Consider the following 20,201-nt stretch of genomic DNA (forward strand, 5'->3'; position numbering starts at 1 on the left):
TCAGGCAGTGGTTCCTTCTGTGTAAAGATCCTGCCTTTCCCTCCCGTCATCCGTGTACTTCTAGCTTTGGTATTGGTATCCCATAAGTAATATGGATGACCCGTGGACTGACTACACTTAACAGGAGAAAACAACATAATTTATGCTTACCTGATAAATTCCTTTCTCCTGTAGTGTAGTCAGTCCACGGCCCGCCCTGTTTTTTATGGCAAGTCTAAAATTTAAATTAAATTCCAGTCACCACTGCACCCTATAGTTTCTCCTTTCTCGTTTGGTTTCGGTCGAATGACTGGGTATGACGTAGAGGGGAGGAGCTATATAGCAGCTCTGCTTGGGTGATCCTCTTGCACTTCCTGTTGGGGAGGAGTTAATATCCCATAAGTAATGGATGACCCGTGGACTGACTACACTACAGGAGAAAGGAATTTATCAGGTAAGCATAAATTATGTTTTTTTTTATCATGTATTTGTTTATACAAAGCTACTGTATTTACTGGTCCTTTTAATGGCATCTTATCTAAATCACAAACTTGCTATATACAGATCAAGCCGAACTGATAGATGCCTTAGCGGAAGAGTGGATTTGATTTAAAACAAATTGATTTAAATCAGTCAAAAAGACCATTTAAATAAATATAAATTATGAGGTTTTGTTTTTTACCTAAAGCTTTAAATTTTAGAATAACAACTTTTCTGATTATTTTTCCAGTTATATCAGATAATTACTGATTTGGTTATAGACCATTTAAAATACAAAGCTCATTAAAATAAATTATATTATTGGGATGTGAATTATCTCCAGTTTAATAGGTTCATATTTGACCAACTTTACAGCTGTACTTTTTTGAAAGGAGAAAAAAACAGTAACATTTGAGTAGTTTTTTTTACTTTACTAAAGAAATAACCAATACCTTCATTATAATTTTAAATAGTTTTATATTACTAAAAAAATAACTTTATATTATAGTTTTTAGTGGTTAACCCTTCCTCTTCACACTTAGCGCCTTGTGCAGATCTATTCGACTCCAAAAATCTTCTTTTCATCGAGCTTCTTGAATCTTGGTAAGGGTTGATTATGTTTACATAGATTTGCAGAGGAGCAATGGCATTATAGCGACAGCAAAGTCAAAATTTAAACTTTCATGAATCAGAACATAGAATTTTAAACCACTTTCCAATTTAGTTCTCATATCTAATTTTGCTTCATTGTTGTAGAAAAGCTTTCCTAGGTATGCTCAAGAGCAATGCACTACTGTGAGCTTACCTGCTTGTCGTTGGCTTACCCAATGTTTCCTTCTTAATACAGGGAGAGTCCACAGCTGCATTCATTACTTGTGGGAATACAGAACCTTGCCACCAGGAGGAGGCAAAGACACCTCAGCCAAAGGCTTAAATACCTCCCCCACTTCCCTCATCCCCACCCCAGTCATTCTTTGCCTTTCATCACAGGAGGTTGGCAGAGAAGTGTCAGAAGATTTTGGACTAGTTCCTTAGGAAGGGCACCTGCCGTTCGAGATAGGACTGGAGTTTTAAGTAGTCTTGTCCGCCTCAGTGAGAGCATTGATGAAAGTTAGTCTGGAGATGCAGGGAGAGTCTTTCTGCGAAATCATCCACTCATTAACCGCTCCAGCAATCAACGTTGACGAGTTTCGCTGCCTGCTTTCTTCACTCAAGTCCATGTCAGAAGCGCTGCTACCATCTGTCAAACTTGAAGGACCGTGTTACTGTTCCACAGCATAGATTCCGGTAAGATCATTTATTTTTTTTACACACATGTTAACAATAGAACACAGGGTCACAGTGGGACTCCTTATCTTTATGGAATCAAGGATTAATATCTCCTGAGGTGGATTATTGAACAGTGGTTTTTTAATCATATTATGTGATTTCAACTGCTTATGTGTAAGAGACGTTTGGGCTCATAGGCTGATACGAAATGTATAGGTTATTTTTCATTTTGAGAGCTGCACAGTTTTATTAAGCTGGCACGCTTTTTCCTTAGCAGGGGCGGTCCTGCATGATGCACCATGTGACAGAGTGGTCACGTTTCCCCATGTCTGATTCCTGACAGAGTTTCTGAGGAGAGGAGCAACATCTCTCTAATACAGAATTTGATACCTGTGTATATTGTGAGGAGACCCCCCGGGTAGCCTAGCCCTCTCAATTATGTTCTGTATGGTGTGCCGCAATAGGGTGTTCTCATCAACCAATGTTGAGATGTTAGAGACCACTGAGCCGTCTGCCTGTGAGGATTCCTCGTCCCGTGAGGTGTGTTTCCTAGAATCTTCTGTTTTTTTTCTGATCAGTCATCCGGGGATGTGGTTCCCTCTAAGGCTTCAGAGGTAGGACCTCCAGGGTCGGAGTTTGCTCAGTTGATTCCTCCGACTGAAGAGGATTTAGATTTAGAATGGCACGTCTGCATTTACTTCTGAGAGGTTTTGGCAATGCTAGAGGCTCCCAGTACTGATTTGTCGGTTGATTCTCAGTCCTCTAAATCGGATAGCGATCTAGACTAGACGAGTGGAGGGATGGTGATTCTATTCCTCATCGTCCAGATATATTTTTATTCATATGGAATCTCGGTTCTGAGCTTTATGGGGGGGGGGGGGGGTTTGTGTCGTATGACAGGCTGGACCTGTTTTTGTTTGCCCACTCCTTTTGGCTATCACTTTTGTGCGCTTGCCGATTTTTTTTTTTTTTTTTTTTTTTTTTTTTTTTTTTTTTTTTTTTTTTTTTTTTTGCTATTGTTTCAGATAGTTTTTTATTTTAGAGCTCTGGGTTGTTGTAGAATGTCCTTTTAGGAAGACGTTTCGTCAAAGGTTTTTTTGTACTAACAATAAAAACAAATAACTAATGTGAATAAATGCGATTCTAAAAGGATATCAAGTAGGTGATCCTCAGTTCCTCAAAAGAGAAAAAAACACAAAAATAGTGTGATATTGTTTAAACAGTGTTAGTATAAACTTTTCATATACAAATGGCTACTCACATATGCCTTTGCTATTGTCAACTCAGGTGTAAAGGCAGTCCTGAGTACAAAGCTGTCAGGATCAGCTATATCTGTGCATGTGTCTCATTCATAATCTCCCGAATCTCCAAGGGAAGAAAAATATAACAATAGTTTTTAATATTGTTAAATGCCCACTTGAATAAGATCGATACTTGAAATATTAATCACACACTGTGGGAGCTGCCTCTAAGCTCCAATTTAAACGCAGACCTGAATATTCTGGCTATCAGGTAAAGCCTTAGCAAATGATTCCGGAACCACTTCCAGTCAGTTTTTTTTTAAAAAACATAAAATTTATAAAACAAGGGGGGCGTGTCCGAACCACGTACTTGATAGGACGTACAGACTGCAGGCTCTTGAAGAATCCTCTTTAATCCACCGATTTTAGAGATCCTAACAGCTAAAATATACCTATATCTCAGTGATCTATGGTTGCCAAACAAGTGGTGGCCATATCTCAATCTTCAAAAGCTGTTTTAATGATCCCAGAGCCACAGCTCGGAAGATTAAGATCTAAGGCGGTGGCCTATTACTAGGTAGCGACCCCCCCCCCGGATCCCCCGGGTTACCAGTGCTGGCAGCAGGTTTCTGCCTTACTGATCTTTACAACAGCAATAAGCAGAATAAATAATTTCTAACCAATAATCCTGGAGAAGTACGGGTCCTAAGGTTGCCGCACACAAGATCGTTTTCAAGATGGCGACTGCATGGGAGATAAGCCTGGAGCAAGAACTAGACCAGCGCTTTGCTAAACTGGAGAATATACTCCCAATAGATTGTATAAAGAGCACTCTACCAACGACAAAAAGCATAATCACGGAAGACTCACTACAGACCCCTACAGCACATTCACACAAAGATGGCGACTGGAGAGATATCACGGCAGAGAATATACCTCCGCCTGCAGAAAACCTTCCAACGCAGATGCAGGGGAACTGCCTAAAACAGTACAAGCCGACAGGCACAGCCCGAGCAGCAATGAGGCGGTAGTGAAAGGGCTCAATTTGCGGACCGCGCAGAAGGGCCCTGGCGCGGCTGCAAGAATAGCATATGATCCTCGGCTGCCTGGTAGGAACACTCTTATCCCTCCCGATGTCCGTAAGTCAGCCCTGGTCGGTATGGACACTCAGATAGGATCTGACACTGATATTTTACAATACAACAACGGCGCTTAAAACCTTTACTGTCAAAGTGCTACTGACATATGGCGAAATGGGGTCATTCATAAATACCAAGCCTAGCCAGAACTGTCTCGCATTAGACAATGTACCTCAACTATCTACTTTTGAGAACTCTCTCTTTGGACTTGTGACTTGGGAGACTAAATATGTGAGATTGCCTTCCTCCTTGCACTTCAAGAAAGGGGCTGCACATGGGAAAGATCGCATCACCTTATGGCTACGTAAACTGAATATTTGCAAAGGGATGCTGCTCAGGCTGCAATTTGACTCAGGGGGCTGACGAAAAGCAAAAAGGATTATGATAAAACTGTCTGTGTATCTCCCTGTTCATTGGAACTATCGTTAATGTTCTCATGAAACTTGTTGTTGGTTTAAAATGTTATGTTCTGTTTCCATAAGTATATATTAAACACCCCAAAATGTTTATTTATTATATGTATATCTGGCAAAAGGTGGTTGCTAACATATCCTCGGCAGCCCAGCAAAAACCTATTCCCATAACACACTCTGTTAGCAAATACCCAATTCTTGGCAGATGCTTATTTCTTGGGCTCTAACATAATATTTAGGAGCGCAAGAATGATATTGATGATACTTAGTTATACCCTGCACCTTATAACCAGTACTTTAATGCACGGCACTTGCTTAGAAGAAAGCTGCCTATATATGTAAATAGGAATGCCACGCTATATATTCGCCTATGCACTACCTTATGCCTTATGCTGCTCACGGTATCTAGGTGTGTTACCCCAAGCTGTCATTACCACCCTCATGGGAGTCATACCCCACATTTCCTAGGTAGCACATTGACTGACACTGTTATTTTCATAGCATTATAGCAACTGACCTGCTTGTATTTACAAGAGCACACAATTTGACAGAGAAAGGAATACCCTTGTGCACCTCTTTTTTACTTACTAATAAGCTTTATTGCCATGTATTAACATTATTTGCGCGAGACGCAACCTGTTCCCATCTATGAGATGGCGCCTGATGACTCAGACCTGATCTTATCTTGTTTCTGCTTATATTACAATGTTTTTTTTTGTACATAGTTATAATTAGTTTAATTAATCCCAATCTCTTTTGGAAGCATATTAATTATAGGTTCAAGAGTGACCTAAAAACTTGTTACATGGGACTAAAATAAGGACTGTTTCAGCAATATACTGCACTTGTACATGTACCAACACCTGTTACATTTTCGTTTTCCTATCTTGTACTTGCTATTCATGTATGCATATTTCCTCAATAAAAAATTTATATAAAAAAAAAAAAAAAAATTATAAAACAAATGCAATCACTCAGGGTTACAGTGCAAAAATGTTACAACATACAAGTTACACTAAGTTATTTAGCAGGATGGCAACGGATTAATACAATGTATCAGTGTAGTAGCTAAAGTCCTTGCATAGAAACAAAACACCCTTCACTATGACGTGTATATGTATATATTATATTATATAATATTGTATTATAATATTGTATTATAATATTGTATTATAATATTGTATTATAATATTGTATTATAATATTGTATTATAATATTGTATTATAATATTGTATTATAATATTGTATTATAATATTGTATTATAATATTGTATTATAATATTGTATTATAATATTGTATTATAATATTGTATTATAATATTGTATTATAATATTGTATTATAATATATTATATTGTATTATAATATATTATATTGTATTATAATATAATATTATAATATAATATAATATAATATTATATTATAATATAATATTATATTATATTATAATATAATATTATATTATAATATTATTTTATAATATTTTATAATATGTTATTATATCATGTTATTATTTCATGTTATTATTATATTTTATTTCATTATATTCTGTTTTCGTATGTAGTGTTAATCTAGTTATCTTATAATCCAGTCAGTAATAGGGTTATTTGAAATCCCCACGGTAGCTCTCTGCTTAGAAATGGTTTATGCTGGTTAGGCCTTGCTGCTGCTTTTATTTATTTTTTTCCTCTTGTAACACTCTTCCTCTTTTCTTAGCCTCTGCCTTTGGAAGGCAAAGAAGAAAACGGAGTCATGGATGTGAGAAGCATGAGTAATACTGAGCTGAAGGAGCAGCTGCTGATACACGGGGTCAAGCCAGGACCTATATTACGTATGCATACAACTTTAAATGGCTGAGCTGTGTGCTGTAATATAAGATAATGTGCCGTTTACTATTAATGTGTAATTAGATATGATTTAGCAGTTGTATCTTAAATTTTTTATCCTAATCTCTAAATATATTAATGGCAATGTACACAGAACACTAGGCCCGTTACAAAGCAATATTTATTTTCCTCTAAATTTGACCTTTTTTAACACCTAGCAAAACTGCAAAAAGATTGTATCCTTGTGGTGCTAAGGGTTTTGAAGCTCAGTATAAGTCTTGTGTTTGCATGTACTGTATGTCCCCCCCAACTCAAATTAACTTAATTTTTTTTATTATATATTTTATTAAATTAAAAAAAATGACAGAAAATAATATCCAGCACACACATCTTATGAATTTACAAATCTTATACATATAAACCTATATTGGGAAAAGGGAAGAAGGGGTAAAAAGTTTTCATTGTATGCTGGCTTGTGTGTAATATATATATATATATATATATATATATATATATATATATATATATATATATATATATATATATATATATATATATATATATATATATATATATATATATATATATATATATATATATATATATATATATATTCCTTTTAAGATATGCACTCCTCATCCATTAGTGATTGCCACGGTGCTAACGGGCTTAGATCCAATATTCATATAAAGAAAGCACTCAATGGACTTATTAAGGTATAATCCATAATATTTATTCCAAAGTTGTCATAACGTTTTGGGTACCAGACCGGACCCTTTGTCAAATGATTCAAGAAAAAAATGCAATGTGTTTATATCTATAATCTTGCACAAGTTACTAAACTTGATTAATATATTAAACAGGAATTTCATTGCAACTAATTTTAAGAAGTTCATTCACTAAATCATTCACTCAATCTTGTCTAATTGATGGTCTGAGATGCTAATTGGAGTATGCTGATTGCACATGTAGTAACCCCCCTCCCTCCTACTTCCTCCTATCTATAGCTAGCACGCGAAGTGTATATGAGAAGAAGTTACAGAAGCTATTGGAGGTTGTTCCAGTACCGGCCAGTGAGAATGGAGCAACAAATGAAGGGCAATATTCAGACAGCGAAGATGAAGGTTAGACTAATGTTGAGTGATACACGCATTCAAGTCACAATTTAAAATTTTGTTACTAATTTGTTTAAACGTTTTTGTTGTCATGGTTGTAAATGTCTTCTGATTTAGTTGGATTGCCCAAACTTTAATTTTTGTTTTGTATAAAATACCTTTCTTTCCTAAGATATGGAGAGTCCACAACATCATCAATTGCTAGTGGGAATATCACTCCTGGGCAGCAGGAGGAGGCAAAGAGCACCACAGCAAAGCTGTTAAGTGTCACTCCCCTACCCATAATCCCTAGTCATTTTCTTTGCCTCTGTCAATGGAGGAGGTGAAGTTTTGGTGTCTGAAGAAAATTGGATTTCCTTTGCTATAAGCGAGATTTTTTGGGGTCTAGCCATAGTCCACGTTAATCTCTTCAGTAGGGTAGTGGTGGCTTTTAAAGCAGTTAGGAAAACAAAGCAAGGCCCAACTCACAAGTTCCCAACATTTTGCTGCCCTAGTATTAAAAGCCAGAGTAGGTTTACTCTGTTCTTTCTTTTTTCTACAGGTCTCTGTAAGGAGTATGTGTCCTTTCACGCCTTGTAAGCTGTCCTGTCTGACTGCTAGATGTGCAGGTAAGTGCTTTTGTCTTCTTGGGCTGGGAGACTTGCACTGCAGGGGTTACGGAGACTGCACTTTACTTTGGGACTAAAATCCTTCATAGAGGATTATTTATAGGCATTGGGCAGGGACTTCATTTGTATGTGGGTGAAAGGGACGTAAAACCCAATTTCCATCTAAAGGGGAGTAGAGTCCACGGCTTCATTCATTACTATTGGAAATTAAGAACCTGGCCACCAGGAAGAGGCAAAGACACCACAGCCAAAGGTTAAATACCTCCCCCACTTCCCTCATCCCCCAGTCATTCTTTGCCTTTTATCACAGGAGGACAGCAGAGAAGTGCCAGAGTTTCGGAGTAGTCTCTTATGGAGGGTAGTACTCTTTGCAGTGGGACTGGAGTTTTAAGTAGTCCTGTCAGTCTCTCAGTGAGGGCCTGGGCGAAAGAGTCCGGAGATGCAGGGAGAGTCTTTCAGCAAAATCATCCTGACTCATATTAACAGCTCCATTAGCAATCTGCATTGACAAGTTTCGCTGCCTGCTTTCTTCACTCAAGTCCGTGTCAGGAGCGACGCTACTAACCTGTCAAACTTGAAGGGCAGTGTTCCTGTTCCAAGGTGTAGATTCTGGTAAGATTGTTTAATTTTTTATTAATGATGATACTGATGATAACATAGAAGACAGGGTCACAGTGTGGTTCCTTTTTATCTTTACAGAATCAAGGGTTAATATTCCTGGAAGGGGATTATTGAACAGGTTTTTTTTTTTTTACATCATAATATTTGTGTCATTACTGCGTTGTGTGAGATGAGGCTCTGACAATGTGTGGAACTTTCAGGTGCCTTGTGGGATTCTTGCGCGGCCATTTTTGGTGCAGATTTCTCTAGTGCAGGGGTGGTCCTGCCAGACTTTCCACGTGACGGGGTGTGTATCTTCTTTGTTTATCTGTGGCGCAGGAGACATAACGTTTTCTGTAGTCAGTGTCCTAGGAGGTGGTGAGTGCCCCAGCCATTGGTGGTATAAAGGTGCCTTTTTGTAAATTAATTTAGTCTTCCCATAAGCGCAAGCGATGGAGGACTCTGACGCGTTGGAGGGCTCTCTCTCCATAACAAAGTCTCATTCCTGTGTTTATTGTGAGGAGGTTCTGGTAGATCAACCTGCTCAACTATGTTCCACATGCCTTGATAAAGTTACGACCTCTAAATGTAAACGGATGTCTAGTACTACTGAGCCGTCCACCACTGAGGGTTCTTCGTCCCAGGAGGTGCGTTCCCTACATTCTTCTCCGACTGCACATGCGGCGCCCAGGGGTCCAACCGTTACTCCTTCGGGAGGGATTTGTTGGCCGTCAGACTTTGTGGACCAACTGGGAACGGCAGTTTCGAAAGTGAGCCATGCCTTGCCACGTTCTGCTAAGCGCAAGCGTAGGGTTTATCATAGCGGCCCGGCCCAGGATTTGTCCATGCTGATTGCTGATCCAGAGGCTCTATACGATGAGGCCCACTCCAACTCTTCGGAGGAGGCCCCTTCTTGGTTGGAGTTCGTGTCATCTAAACCTCTGGTGGCGGAGGAGCTGGTTATTGGTTTAGGATGGAGAATTTGCACTTTCTGCTACAGCAGGTGCTTGCTACTCTGGAGGTTCCGGAACCTAAGATACCGGAGGAACCTGCGATTCTTAAGCTTGACAAGGTATATGAGGACAGGGTAGTGCCTCAGTCTTTCCTGTTTCTTGTTAAGATGGCAAATATTAAGAATGAATGGGAGCGATTAGGGTCGTCCTTTTCCCCCTTCTTCCTTTATAAAAAACTGTTCCCCGTTCCGAACTCTGAGCTTGAGCTGTGGGGGACCATCCCTAAGGTGGATGGGGCCATCTCTGTTTGTGAAGCGGACGACTATTCTCCTCGATTAGTTGGTTATTTAAGGAGCCCATGGATAAAAAATTGAAAAACATGTTGAGAAAGATGTTTCGGCACAGGTTTTTTTTTATTTTTTTTTTTAGCCAGCAGTGGTCGTTGCGGCGGTTGCTGCAGTTGCGACATATTGGTGTGAATACCTGTGTGAAATGGTCGAGGGGAAGACATCCATTGACTAGATACAGGAGAAGATTAAGGCGCTGAAGGTTGACCAATTCTTTCATCTGTGATGCCAGTATGCAAATTATTCGCCTGAATGCTAAAGTGTCAGGTTCTTCTGTTTTAGCGAGCAGGCTCTGTGGCTAAAATCTTGGTCTGTGGACATGACCTCTGTTGTCCCTGCCTTTTCAAGGAAAGATCCTGTTCGGTCCAGGATTGTATTAAATTATATCCATGTTTACAGGAGTCACGGGAGCTTTCCTACCGCAGGATAAGATGGCTAAGCCTAAGGTATCTACTTTTCGTCCCTTTCGTGCAGAGAAGGCCCAGCGCCAGCAACCCTCCATGAAAATGGACCAGTCCAAGGGATCTTAGAAGCCGGCTCGATCTTGGAACAAGTATAAGCAGAGCAAGAAGCCCGCTGAGACGAAATCGGCATGAAGGGGCGGCCCCGACCGGTCTCCAAATCATGTAGGGGGCAGATTATCTCTATTCTCAGACTCATGGTTGCAGGACGTTCAGGACTGTTAGGTGCTAGAAGTTGTCTCCCAGGGTTACAGGATAGGGTTCAGATCCCATCTGCCCAAGGGCAGATTCTTCCTGTCAAACCTGTCTTCAAGACCAGAGAAGAGAGAGGCCTTTCTAGAGTGTGTGAGAGATCTTGCTTCTCTCTGGTTTATCGTACCAGTACCCCTAACTGAAAGGGGTCTAGGGTAATATTCCAACCTTTTTGTGGTTCCAAAGGAGGAGGGCACATTCTCTCCCCCCACCCCGATTCTGGATCTAAAGTGTTTAAACAAGTTTCAAAATGGAAACAATCAGATCTATTCTGCCCCTAGTTCAAGAAGGAAAGTACATGAAGACTATAGACTTGAAGGACTCTTACCTTCATCTTCCATCCACAGGGACCACTTCAGGTTCCTAAGATTTGCATTTCTGGACCAACACTTCCAGTTTGTGGCCCTTCCTTTTGGTCTGGCGACGGCCCCGAGAGTCTTCACAAAGGTTCTGGGGGCGCTGCTTGCATTGGCCAGATCCAGGGGCAATGCGGTGGCGCCTTGGCTGGACGACATCCTGGTTCGGACACGGTCGCTCAGCCTTGGAAGCGGACTTTCTCAGCAGACAATACTTCCATCCGGGGGAATGGTCTCTTCACCCCGAAGTGTTTGCGGAGATTTGGCATAGATGGCTAATGCCGGAGATAGATCTCATGGCGTCCAGACTCGATTGCAAACTACCTCGATACGAGTCGAGGTCCAGGGATCCCCAGGCGGAGCTGATAGATGCCTTATTGGTTCCTTGGGTAATCAGCCTAGCTTACATTTTTCCTCCGTTACCACTTCTACCTTGCATAGTGGCACGCATCAAACAGGAGCATTCCTTGGCCATTCTGATTGCTCCTTCATGGCCGCAGAGGACGTGGTTTGCGAATCTGGTGGGGATGTCATCCTTTCCGCCTTGGAGGTTACCCTGTTGCAGGGATCTGCTGTCACAGGGCCCCTTTCAACATCAAAATCTAGATTCTCTGAGGCTGACTGTGTGGGGATTGAATGCCTAGTCTTGGCCAAGAGGCTTTTCTGAAAGTGTGATTGATACTCTAATTCAGGCAAGGAAGACAGTCACTCGTTGCATCTACCATAAGGTGTGGAGGACTTGTCCTGGTGTGAGAAACATGGAGTTGGATTTGTGTCCTAACCCTTCTTCGAAGGAGAGGTTACTTCATAACCTGGATGTGGTTCGTGCCTTGAAGTTTTATCTTCAGGCTACCAAGGATTTCAGACAGTCTACATTTCTTTTTGTGGTGTATTCTGAGAAGGGCAAAGTGCCTCTGCTGCTTCTTTGTCTTTTTGGTTGCGGAGTATGATTCGCTTGGCTTATGATACAGCAGAACATAAGCTGCCTCAGAGGATCACGGCTCATTCAACTAGCGCTGTTGCTTCGTCTTGGGCCTTCAAGAATGAAGCCTCTCTGGAGCAAATTTGTAAGGCGGCTATCTGGTCCTTCTTACACACTTTTTTACAAGTTTGATGTTTTTGCTTCTGCGGAAGCTGTTTTTGGGAGAGGTTTTGCGGGCTGTGGTGCCCTGATTAGGGTCCGCCTTTTTTTACCCTCCTGGTTTCATTCAGTGTCCTCTAGAGCTTGGGTATTTGTTTACCACAAGTAATGAATGAAGCCGTGGAGTCTCCTCCCCTTTAGATGGAAAACATAAATTATGCTTACCTGATAATTTAATTTCCATCGAAGGGAGGAGAGTCCACGGCTCCCGCCCGTATCTCCAATGGGCATACCTAAATTTATACTCTTCTGGCACCATTTATACCCTGATATTTCTCCTACTATTCCTGGTTCCCTCGGCATAATGACAGGGGTATGATGGAAGTGGGGGAGGTATTTATGCCTTTGGCTGGGGTGTCTGCCTCCTCCTGGTGGCCAGGTTCTTAATTCCCAACAGTAATGAATAAAGCCGTGGACTCTCCTCCCCTTGATGGAAATTAAATTATCAGGTAAGCATAATTTGTTTTGAGTTATTTTTTCTCTCATTCAAGCTCGTAAGCTGGTTGCTTGTTGCATCTATCATAAGGTGTGGAGGACCTACTTATTCTGTTCTTCAGGATGAACTGGAGAAGGGCTTTTCTGCAAGTCCTCTGAAGGGACAGATTTTGGCCCTTTCTTTGTTACTGCGCAAGAGGTTCGCTGAGCTTCCAGATGTGCAGACCTGTGTTTTAGATCTAATGCTCCTCCTTGGAGTTTAAATCTGTTATTGCTGCCTTCCAATGCGTTCCTCCTTATCTGGCTTTCCATGCTGATAAGGCTGTTCTACAAACCAAGTTAGGTTTTCTTCCTAAGGTTGTGTCAATTCACAACATCAATCAAGAGATTGTGGTTCCTTTCTTATGTCCTAGTCCTCCTTCATCAAAGGAATGTTTACAATGTAATTCTTGGTGTGGTTTGTTCCTTGAAGTTCTATCTTCAGGCAACAAAGGAATTTAGACAAACTTTTTTTCTGTTTGTTCTCCTTTCCGGGAAGTATAGGGGTCAGAGGACCTCTTTGACTTCCTTATCTTTTTGTCTGAGGAGGGTCATCCGTTTAACATAGTCAGTGGGACATAAGCCTCCTCTGAGGATTACGACTCATTCTACGAGAGCAGTGGTTTCCTCTTGGGCCTTTAAAAATGAGGCTTCTATGGATCAGATTTGTATGGCGGCTACCTGGTCCTCCTTACATACTTTTTCCCAAATTTTACAAGTTTGATGTTTTTGCTTCTGCTGAAGCAGCCTTCGGGAGAGAGGTTTTGCAGGCTGTGGTGCCCTCAGATTAGGGTCCGCCTCTCTTTTTTTCCCTTCAGTTAGCATTCCGTGTACTCTAGAGCTTGGGTATATGTTTCCAACAAGTAAGGAATGCAGCTGTGGACTCTTCCCACAGCTGCATTCCTTTTTCACACTGATATTTCTCCTACTGTTCCTTGTTCCCTCGGCAGAATGACAGGGGTTATGAGGAAGTGGGGTAGGTATTTAAGCCTTTGGCTGGGGTGTCTTTGCCTCCTCCTGGTGATCAGGTTCAGTATTTCCCACAAGTAAGGAATGCATCTGTGGACTCTTCCTATACAGAAGAAAAGGAAATTATCTTGTAAGCATAATTTGTTTTTGTGCTACTAATCTATTAATTTTTGTTTTGATTAATTTTTTTAAGATATTGAGGTTGTGCAAATACAAAAAGGAAAAAACAAATACAGCAATTGCCATGTAACAATAATATGTAATTAGTTATATAAGAAAAAGTGGGCTATTGAAACCTCTATTTTTTTTTTTTTTTTTTTTTTTTTTTTTTTTTTTAGAGAAATGTTAAGATACATTATATATATATATATATATATATATATATATATATATATATATATATATATATATATATATATTAATATATATTATATTTTTAGTTGAATTCTTTTTATTAGTAAGAGAACGGAGTACAGCACAATAGTTCAAAACATATCCATACATTAAGTAAGTCACAAGACTTGTACGGTCCTACATCCTTTAAAGTCCATATCTCTCCATTTTGAGTAAACAAAAGGGTCTTTGGCTGAACCAGATAACCAGTTCATAAAGTTAAAAAAAAAGGGAGGAATAATTAAACAAATTGTATTAAAGAATTTCCAACAAAATAAAATAAACTAATATGAAATAAATGAAAATGAGATAAAAATGAGTAACAATAAAATTAAGAGGGTGTCCAGTCTCGGAGTAGCCAGCCTAATATGGGGTAGAATGATGTACAGTGTCGCTGTCTTATCTTTTAAATGTCTATCTAGGTACCAAGAGACAAGACTATCCTTGTGGAGAATAATTTACATTTCTTTTATAATCATCCCAAATAGTGTGTAGTGCAATAAAATTGTCGGTAGTACCTCTCTTATAGGCGGAGTATTCCTCAAGCTCTAATAGCTCGGAGACTTTATCACGCCAGTTGTTCAATGTGGGGATATCTTTAGTCTTCCATATTCTAGCTATTAACAGTTTTGCACTGTTTGTGAAAATGCGAAATAGAGGGAGCAGGGATCTGCAGGGCAATTTAGTGGACTTATTTAGTAGCCAAATCAAGGGGTCTGGGGGGATCGAGACCTGGAAAATTATTTCAACCTCGTGTATGACCTCGTACCAGTAGTGGTTTAGCCGGGAGCACCACCACCACATGTGGCCCATTCCGCTACCTACATGGCCGCATCTCCAGCACCTGTCACTGATGGAAGAGAACAGGCGATGAAGTCTACGGGGGGTTAAATACCAGCAGTGTAGGATTTTATAGTTGGTCTCCAATATGGAAGCTGAGGTAGAGGATCTTTTCGTGTTTGAAAATATGTTGGTTGCTGTCTGTGGAAGAATTATTTTCCCCAATTCTCTCTCCCACATCTCGATAGAGTATGGTAGATTACCTGGAGGGGGTTGGAGTAACATTTTATATATAGTGGATAAGGAATGTCTGATTGGTATATTGATCAGATATAATTTCTCCAACATAGGTGTGTCCGGTCCACGGCGTCATCCTTACTTGTGGGATATTCTCTTCCCCAACAGGAAATGGCAAAGAGCCCAGCAAAGCTGGTCACATGATCCCTCCTAGGCTCCGCCTACCCCAGTCATTCTCTTTGCCGTTGTACAGGCAACATCTCCACGGAGATGGCTTAGAGTTTTTTAGTGTTTAACTGTAGTTTTTATTATTCAATCAAGAGTTTGTTATTTTAAAATAGTGCTGGTATGTACTATTTACTCAGAAACAGAAAAGAGATGAAGATTTCTGTTTGTATGAGGAAAATGATTTTAGCACCGTAACTAAAATCCATGGCTGTTCCACACAGGACTGTTGAGAGCAATTAACTTCAGTTGGGGGAACAGTGTGCAGTCTCTTACTGCTTGAGGTATGACACATTCTAACAAGACGATGTAATGCTGGAAGCTGTCATTTTCCCTATGGGATCCGGTAAGCCATGTTTATCAAGATAGTAAATAAGGGCTTCACAAGGGCTTATTAAGACTGTAGACTTTTTCTGGGCTAAATCGATTCATTATTAACACATATTTAGCCTTGAGGAATCATTTATTCTGGGTATTTTGATATGATTATATCGGCAGGCACTGTTTTTGACACCTTATTCTTTAGGGGCTTTCCCTAATCATAGTCAGAGCCTCATTTTCGCGCCGGTATGGCGCACTTGTTTTTGAGGACAGCATGGCATGCAGCTGCATGTGTGTGGAGCTCTGATACATAGAAAAGTCTTTCTGAAGGCATCATTTGGTATCGTATTCCCCTTTGGGCTTGGTTGGGTCTCAGCAAAGCAGATTCCAGGGACTGTAAAGGGGTTAAATATAAAAACGGCTCCGGTTCCGTTATTTTAAGGGTTAAAGCTTCCAAATTTGGTGTGCAATACTTTTAAGGCTTTAAGACACCGTGGTGAAATTTTGGTGAATTTTGAACAATTCCTTCATACTTTTTCGCAATTGCAGTAATAAAGTGTGTTTAGTTTAAAATTTAAAGTGACAGTAACGGTTTTATTTTAAAACGTTTTTTGTGCTTTGTTATCAAGTTTATGCCTGTTTAACATGTCTGAACTACCAGATAGATTGTGTTCTGACTGTGGGGAAACCAAGGTTCCTTCTCATTTAACTATATGTATTTTATGTCATAAAAATATTTAGTAAAAATGATGCCCAAGATGATTCCTCAAGTGAGGGGAGTAAGCATGGTACTGCATCATCCCCTCCTTCGTCTACACCAGTCTTGCCCATACAGGAGGCCCCTAGTACATCTAGTGCGCCAATACTCCTTACTATGCAACATTTAACGGCTGTAATGGATAATTCTATCAAAAACATTTTAGCCAATATGCCCACTTATCAGCGAAAGCGCGACTGCTCTGTTTTAGAAAATTCTGTAGAGCATGAGAACGCTGATGATATGGTTTCTGAAGGGCCCCTACACCAGTCTGAGGGGGCCAGGGAGGTTTTGTCTGAGGGAGAAATTTCAGATTCAGGAAACATTTCTCAACAAGCTGAACCTGATGTGATTACTTTTAAATTTAAGTTGGAACATCTCCGCGCTCTGCTTAAGGAGGTGTTATCCAATTTGGATGATTGTGATTATCTGGTCATTCCAGAACCACTATGTAAAATGGAAAAGTTCTTAGAGGCCCCGGGGCCCCCCGAAGCTTTTCCTATATCCAAGCGGGTGGCGTACATTGTTAGTAAAGAATGGGACAGGCCCGGTATTCCTTTAGTACCTCCCCCCATATTTAAAAAAAATTGTTTTCCTATAGTCGACCCCAGAAAGGACTGATGGCAGACAGTCCCCAAGGTCGAGGGGGCGGTTTCTACTCTACACAAGCGCGCCACTATACCCATAGAAGATAGTTGTGCTTTCCAAGATCCTATGGATAAAAAATTAGAAGGTCTGCTAAAAAAGATGTTTGTTCAGCAAGGTTCCCTTCTACAACCAATTGCATGCATTGTCCCTGTCACTGCAGCCGCGTGTTTCTAGTTTGATGAGCTAGGAAAGGCGATTATTAGTAATTCTTCTTCTTATGAGGAGATTATGGACAGAATTCGTGCTCTTAAAAAAAAAAAAATTCTGGGTTTGCTATTGTGGCGCAGAGCGCTTTGGTTAAAATCTTGGGCAGCGGATGCGTCTTCCAAGAACAAATTGCTTGACATTCCTTTCAAGGGGAAAACACTCTTTGGCCCTGACTTGAAAGAGATTATCTCTGATATCACTGGGGGCAAGGGCCACGCCCTTCCTCAGGATAGGTCTTTTCAAGACCAAAAATAAACCTAAGTTTCGTCCCTTTCGCAGAAACGGATCAGCCCCAAGGGCTACGTCCTCTAAGCAGGAAGGTAATGCTTCTCAAGCCAATCCAGCCTGGAGACCTATGCAAGGCTGGAACAAAGGAAAGCAGGCCAGGAAACCTGCCACTGCTACCAAGACAGCATGAAATGCGGGCCCCCGATCCGGGACAAAACTTCTAGACTCTTGTCGGATACTTCATTCCGTTCCTCTTCCTTCCATAGCGCAGTGCATGGAAGTGATAGGTTTGATGGTAGCGGCAATGGACATAGTTCCTTTTGTGCGCATTCATCTAAGACCATTACAACTGTTCATGCTCAGTCAGTGGAATGGGGACTATTCAGACTTGTCTCCGAAGATACAAGTAAATCAGAGGACCAGAGACTCATTCCGTTGGCGGCTGTCCCTGGACAACCTGTCACAAGGGATGACCTTCCGCAGACCAGAGTGGGTCATTGTCACGACCGACGCCAGTCTGATGGGCTGGGGCGCGGTCTGGGGATCCCTGAAAGCTCAGGGTCTTTGGTCTCGGGTAGAATCTCTTCTACCGATAAATATTCTGGAACTGAGAGCGATATTCAATGCTCTCAAAGCTTGGCCTCAGCTAGCGAGGGCCAAGTTCATACATCAACCATCAGGGGGGAACAAGGAGTTCCCTAGCGATGGAAGAAGTGACCAAAATCATTCTATGGGCGGAGTCTCACTCCTGCCACCTGTCTGCTATCCACATCCCAGGAGTGGAAAATTGGGAAGCGGTTTTTCTGAGTCGTCAGACATTGCATCCGGGGGAGTGGGAACTCCATCCGGAAATCTTTGCCCAAGTCACTCAACCGTGGGGCATTCCAGACATGGATCTGATGGCCTCTCGTCAGAACTTCAGAGTTCCTTACTACGGGTACAGATCCAGGGATCCCAAGGCGGCTCTAGTGGATGCACTAGTAGCACCTTGGACCTTCAAACTAGCTTATGTGTTCCCGCCGTTTCCTCTCATCCCCAGGCTGGTAGCCAGGATCAATCAGGAGAGGGCGTCGGTGATTTTGATAGCTCCTGCGTGGCCACGCAGGACTTGGTATGCAGATCTGGTGAATATGTCATCGGCTCCACCATGGAAGCTACCTTTGAGACGAGACCTTGTTCTAGGTCCGTTCGACCCACTCCAGCTGACTGCTTGGAGATTGAACGCTTGATCTTATCAAAGCGAGGGTTCTCAGATTCTGTTATTAATACTCTTGTTCAGGCCTGAAAGCCTGTAACCAGAAAAATTACCACATAATTTGGTATATCTGTTGGTGTGAATCTGCAGGATTCCCTTGGGACAAGGTTAAGATTCCTAAGAGTCTATCCTTCCTTCGAGAAGGGTTGGAAAAAGGATTATCTGCAAGTCCCTTGATGGGACAGATTTCTGCCTTGTCTGTGTTACTTCACAAAAAGCTGGCAGCTGTGCCAGATGTTCTAGCCTTTGTTCAGGCTCTGGTTAGAATCAAGCCTGTTTACAAAATTTTGACTCCTCCTTGGAGTCTCAACCTAGTTCTTTCAGTTCTTCAGGGGGTTCCGTTTGAACCCTTACATTCCGTTGATATTAAGTTATTATCTTGGAAAGTTTTGTTTTTGGTTGCAATTTCTTCTGCTAGAAGAGTTTCAGAATTATCTGCTCGGCAGTGTTCTTCTCCTTATCTGGTGTTCCATGCAGATAAGGTGGTTTTGCGTACTAAACCTGGTTTTCTTCCAAAAGTTGTTTCTAACAAAAACATTAACCAGGAGATAGTTGTGCCTTCTTTGTGTCCTAATCCAGTTTCAAAGAAGGAACGTTTGTTGCACAACTTGGATGTAGTTCGTGCTCTCAAATTTTACTTAGCAGCTACTAAGGATTTCAGACAAACTTCGTCTTTGTTTGTTATTTATTCTGGTAAACGGAGAGGTCAAAAAAGCAACTTCTACCTCTCTCTCCTTCTGGATTAAAAGCATTATCCGATTGGCTTATGAGACTGCCGGACGGCAGCCTCCTGAAAGAATCACAGCTCACTCCACTAGGGCTGTGGCTTCCACATGGGCCTTCAAGAACGAGGCTTCTGTTGATCAGATATGTAAGGCAGCGACTTGGTCTTCACTGCACACTTTTTCTAAATTTTACAAATTTGATACTTTTGCTTCTTCTGAGGCTATTTTTGGGAGAAAGGTTTTGCAAGCCGTGGTGCCTTCCATTTAGGTGACCTGATTTGCTCCCTCCCTTCATCCGTGTCCTAAAGCTTTGGTATTGGTTCCCACAAGTAAGGATGACGCCGTGGACCGGACACACCTATGTTGGAGAAAACAGAATTTATGTTTACCTGATAAATTACTTTCTCCAACGGTGTGTCCGGGCCACGGCCCGCCCTGGTTTTTTTAATCAGGTCTGATAATTTATTTTCTTTAACTACAGTCACCACGGTAACATATGGTTTCTCCTATGCAAATATTCCTCCTTAACGTCGGTCGAATGACTGGGGTAGGCGGAGCCTAGGAGGGATCATGTGACCAGCTTTGCTGGGCTCTTTGCCATTTCCTGTTGGGAAAGAGAATATCCCACAAGTAAGGATGACGCCGTGGACCGGACACACCGTTGGAGAAAGTAATTTATCAGGTAAACATAAATTCTGTTTTCTCTAAGTTTGTGGGAGAGCGAGTTATGTTCTTGTTCTTATGAGTGTAGATATAGTTGTGTAATCGTCTGTAAGAGTACCAGTTATTTGCCCAGTCAAAT

At 41.2% G+C, this 20,201-nt stretch overlaps 1 protein-coding gene across 1 annotated transcript in view; it reads left to right on the forward strand.

The window, feature by feature from the left end:
- LEMD1 (LEM domain containing 1) overlaps nt 1-20,201 on the forward strand; it is a 200,568-nt gene that overhangs the window by 124,091 nt on the left and 56,276 nt on the right. The window contains exons 2-3 of the mRNA XM_053705310.1: nt 6,238-6,352; nt 7,355-7,471. Of these exons, the coding sequence (XP_053561285.1) occupies nt 6,238-6,352; nt 7,355-7,471 (232 nt within the window). The remainder of the gene's footprint in view (nt 1-6,237; nt 6,353-7,354; nt 7,472-20,201) is intronic.

Source organism: Bombina bombina, chromosome 3, assembly GCF_027579735.1.
Source record: "Bombina bombina isolate aBomBom1 chromosome 3, aBomBom1.pri, whole genome shotgun sequence".
NCBI classification, from domain to species: Eukaryota; Metazoa; Chordata; class Amphibia; order Anura; family Bombinatoridae; genus Bombina; species Bombina bombina.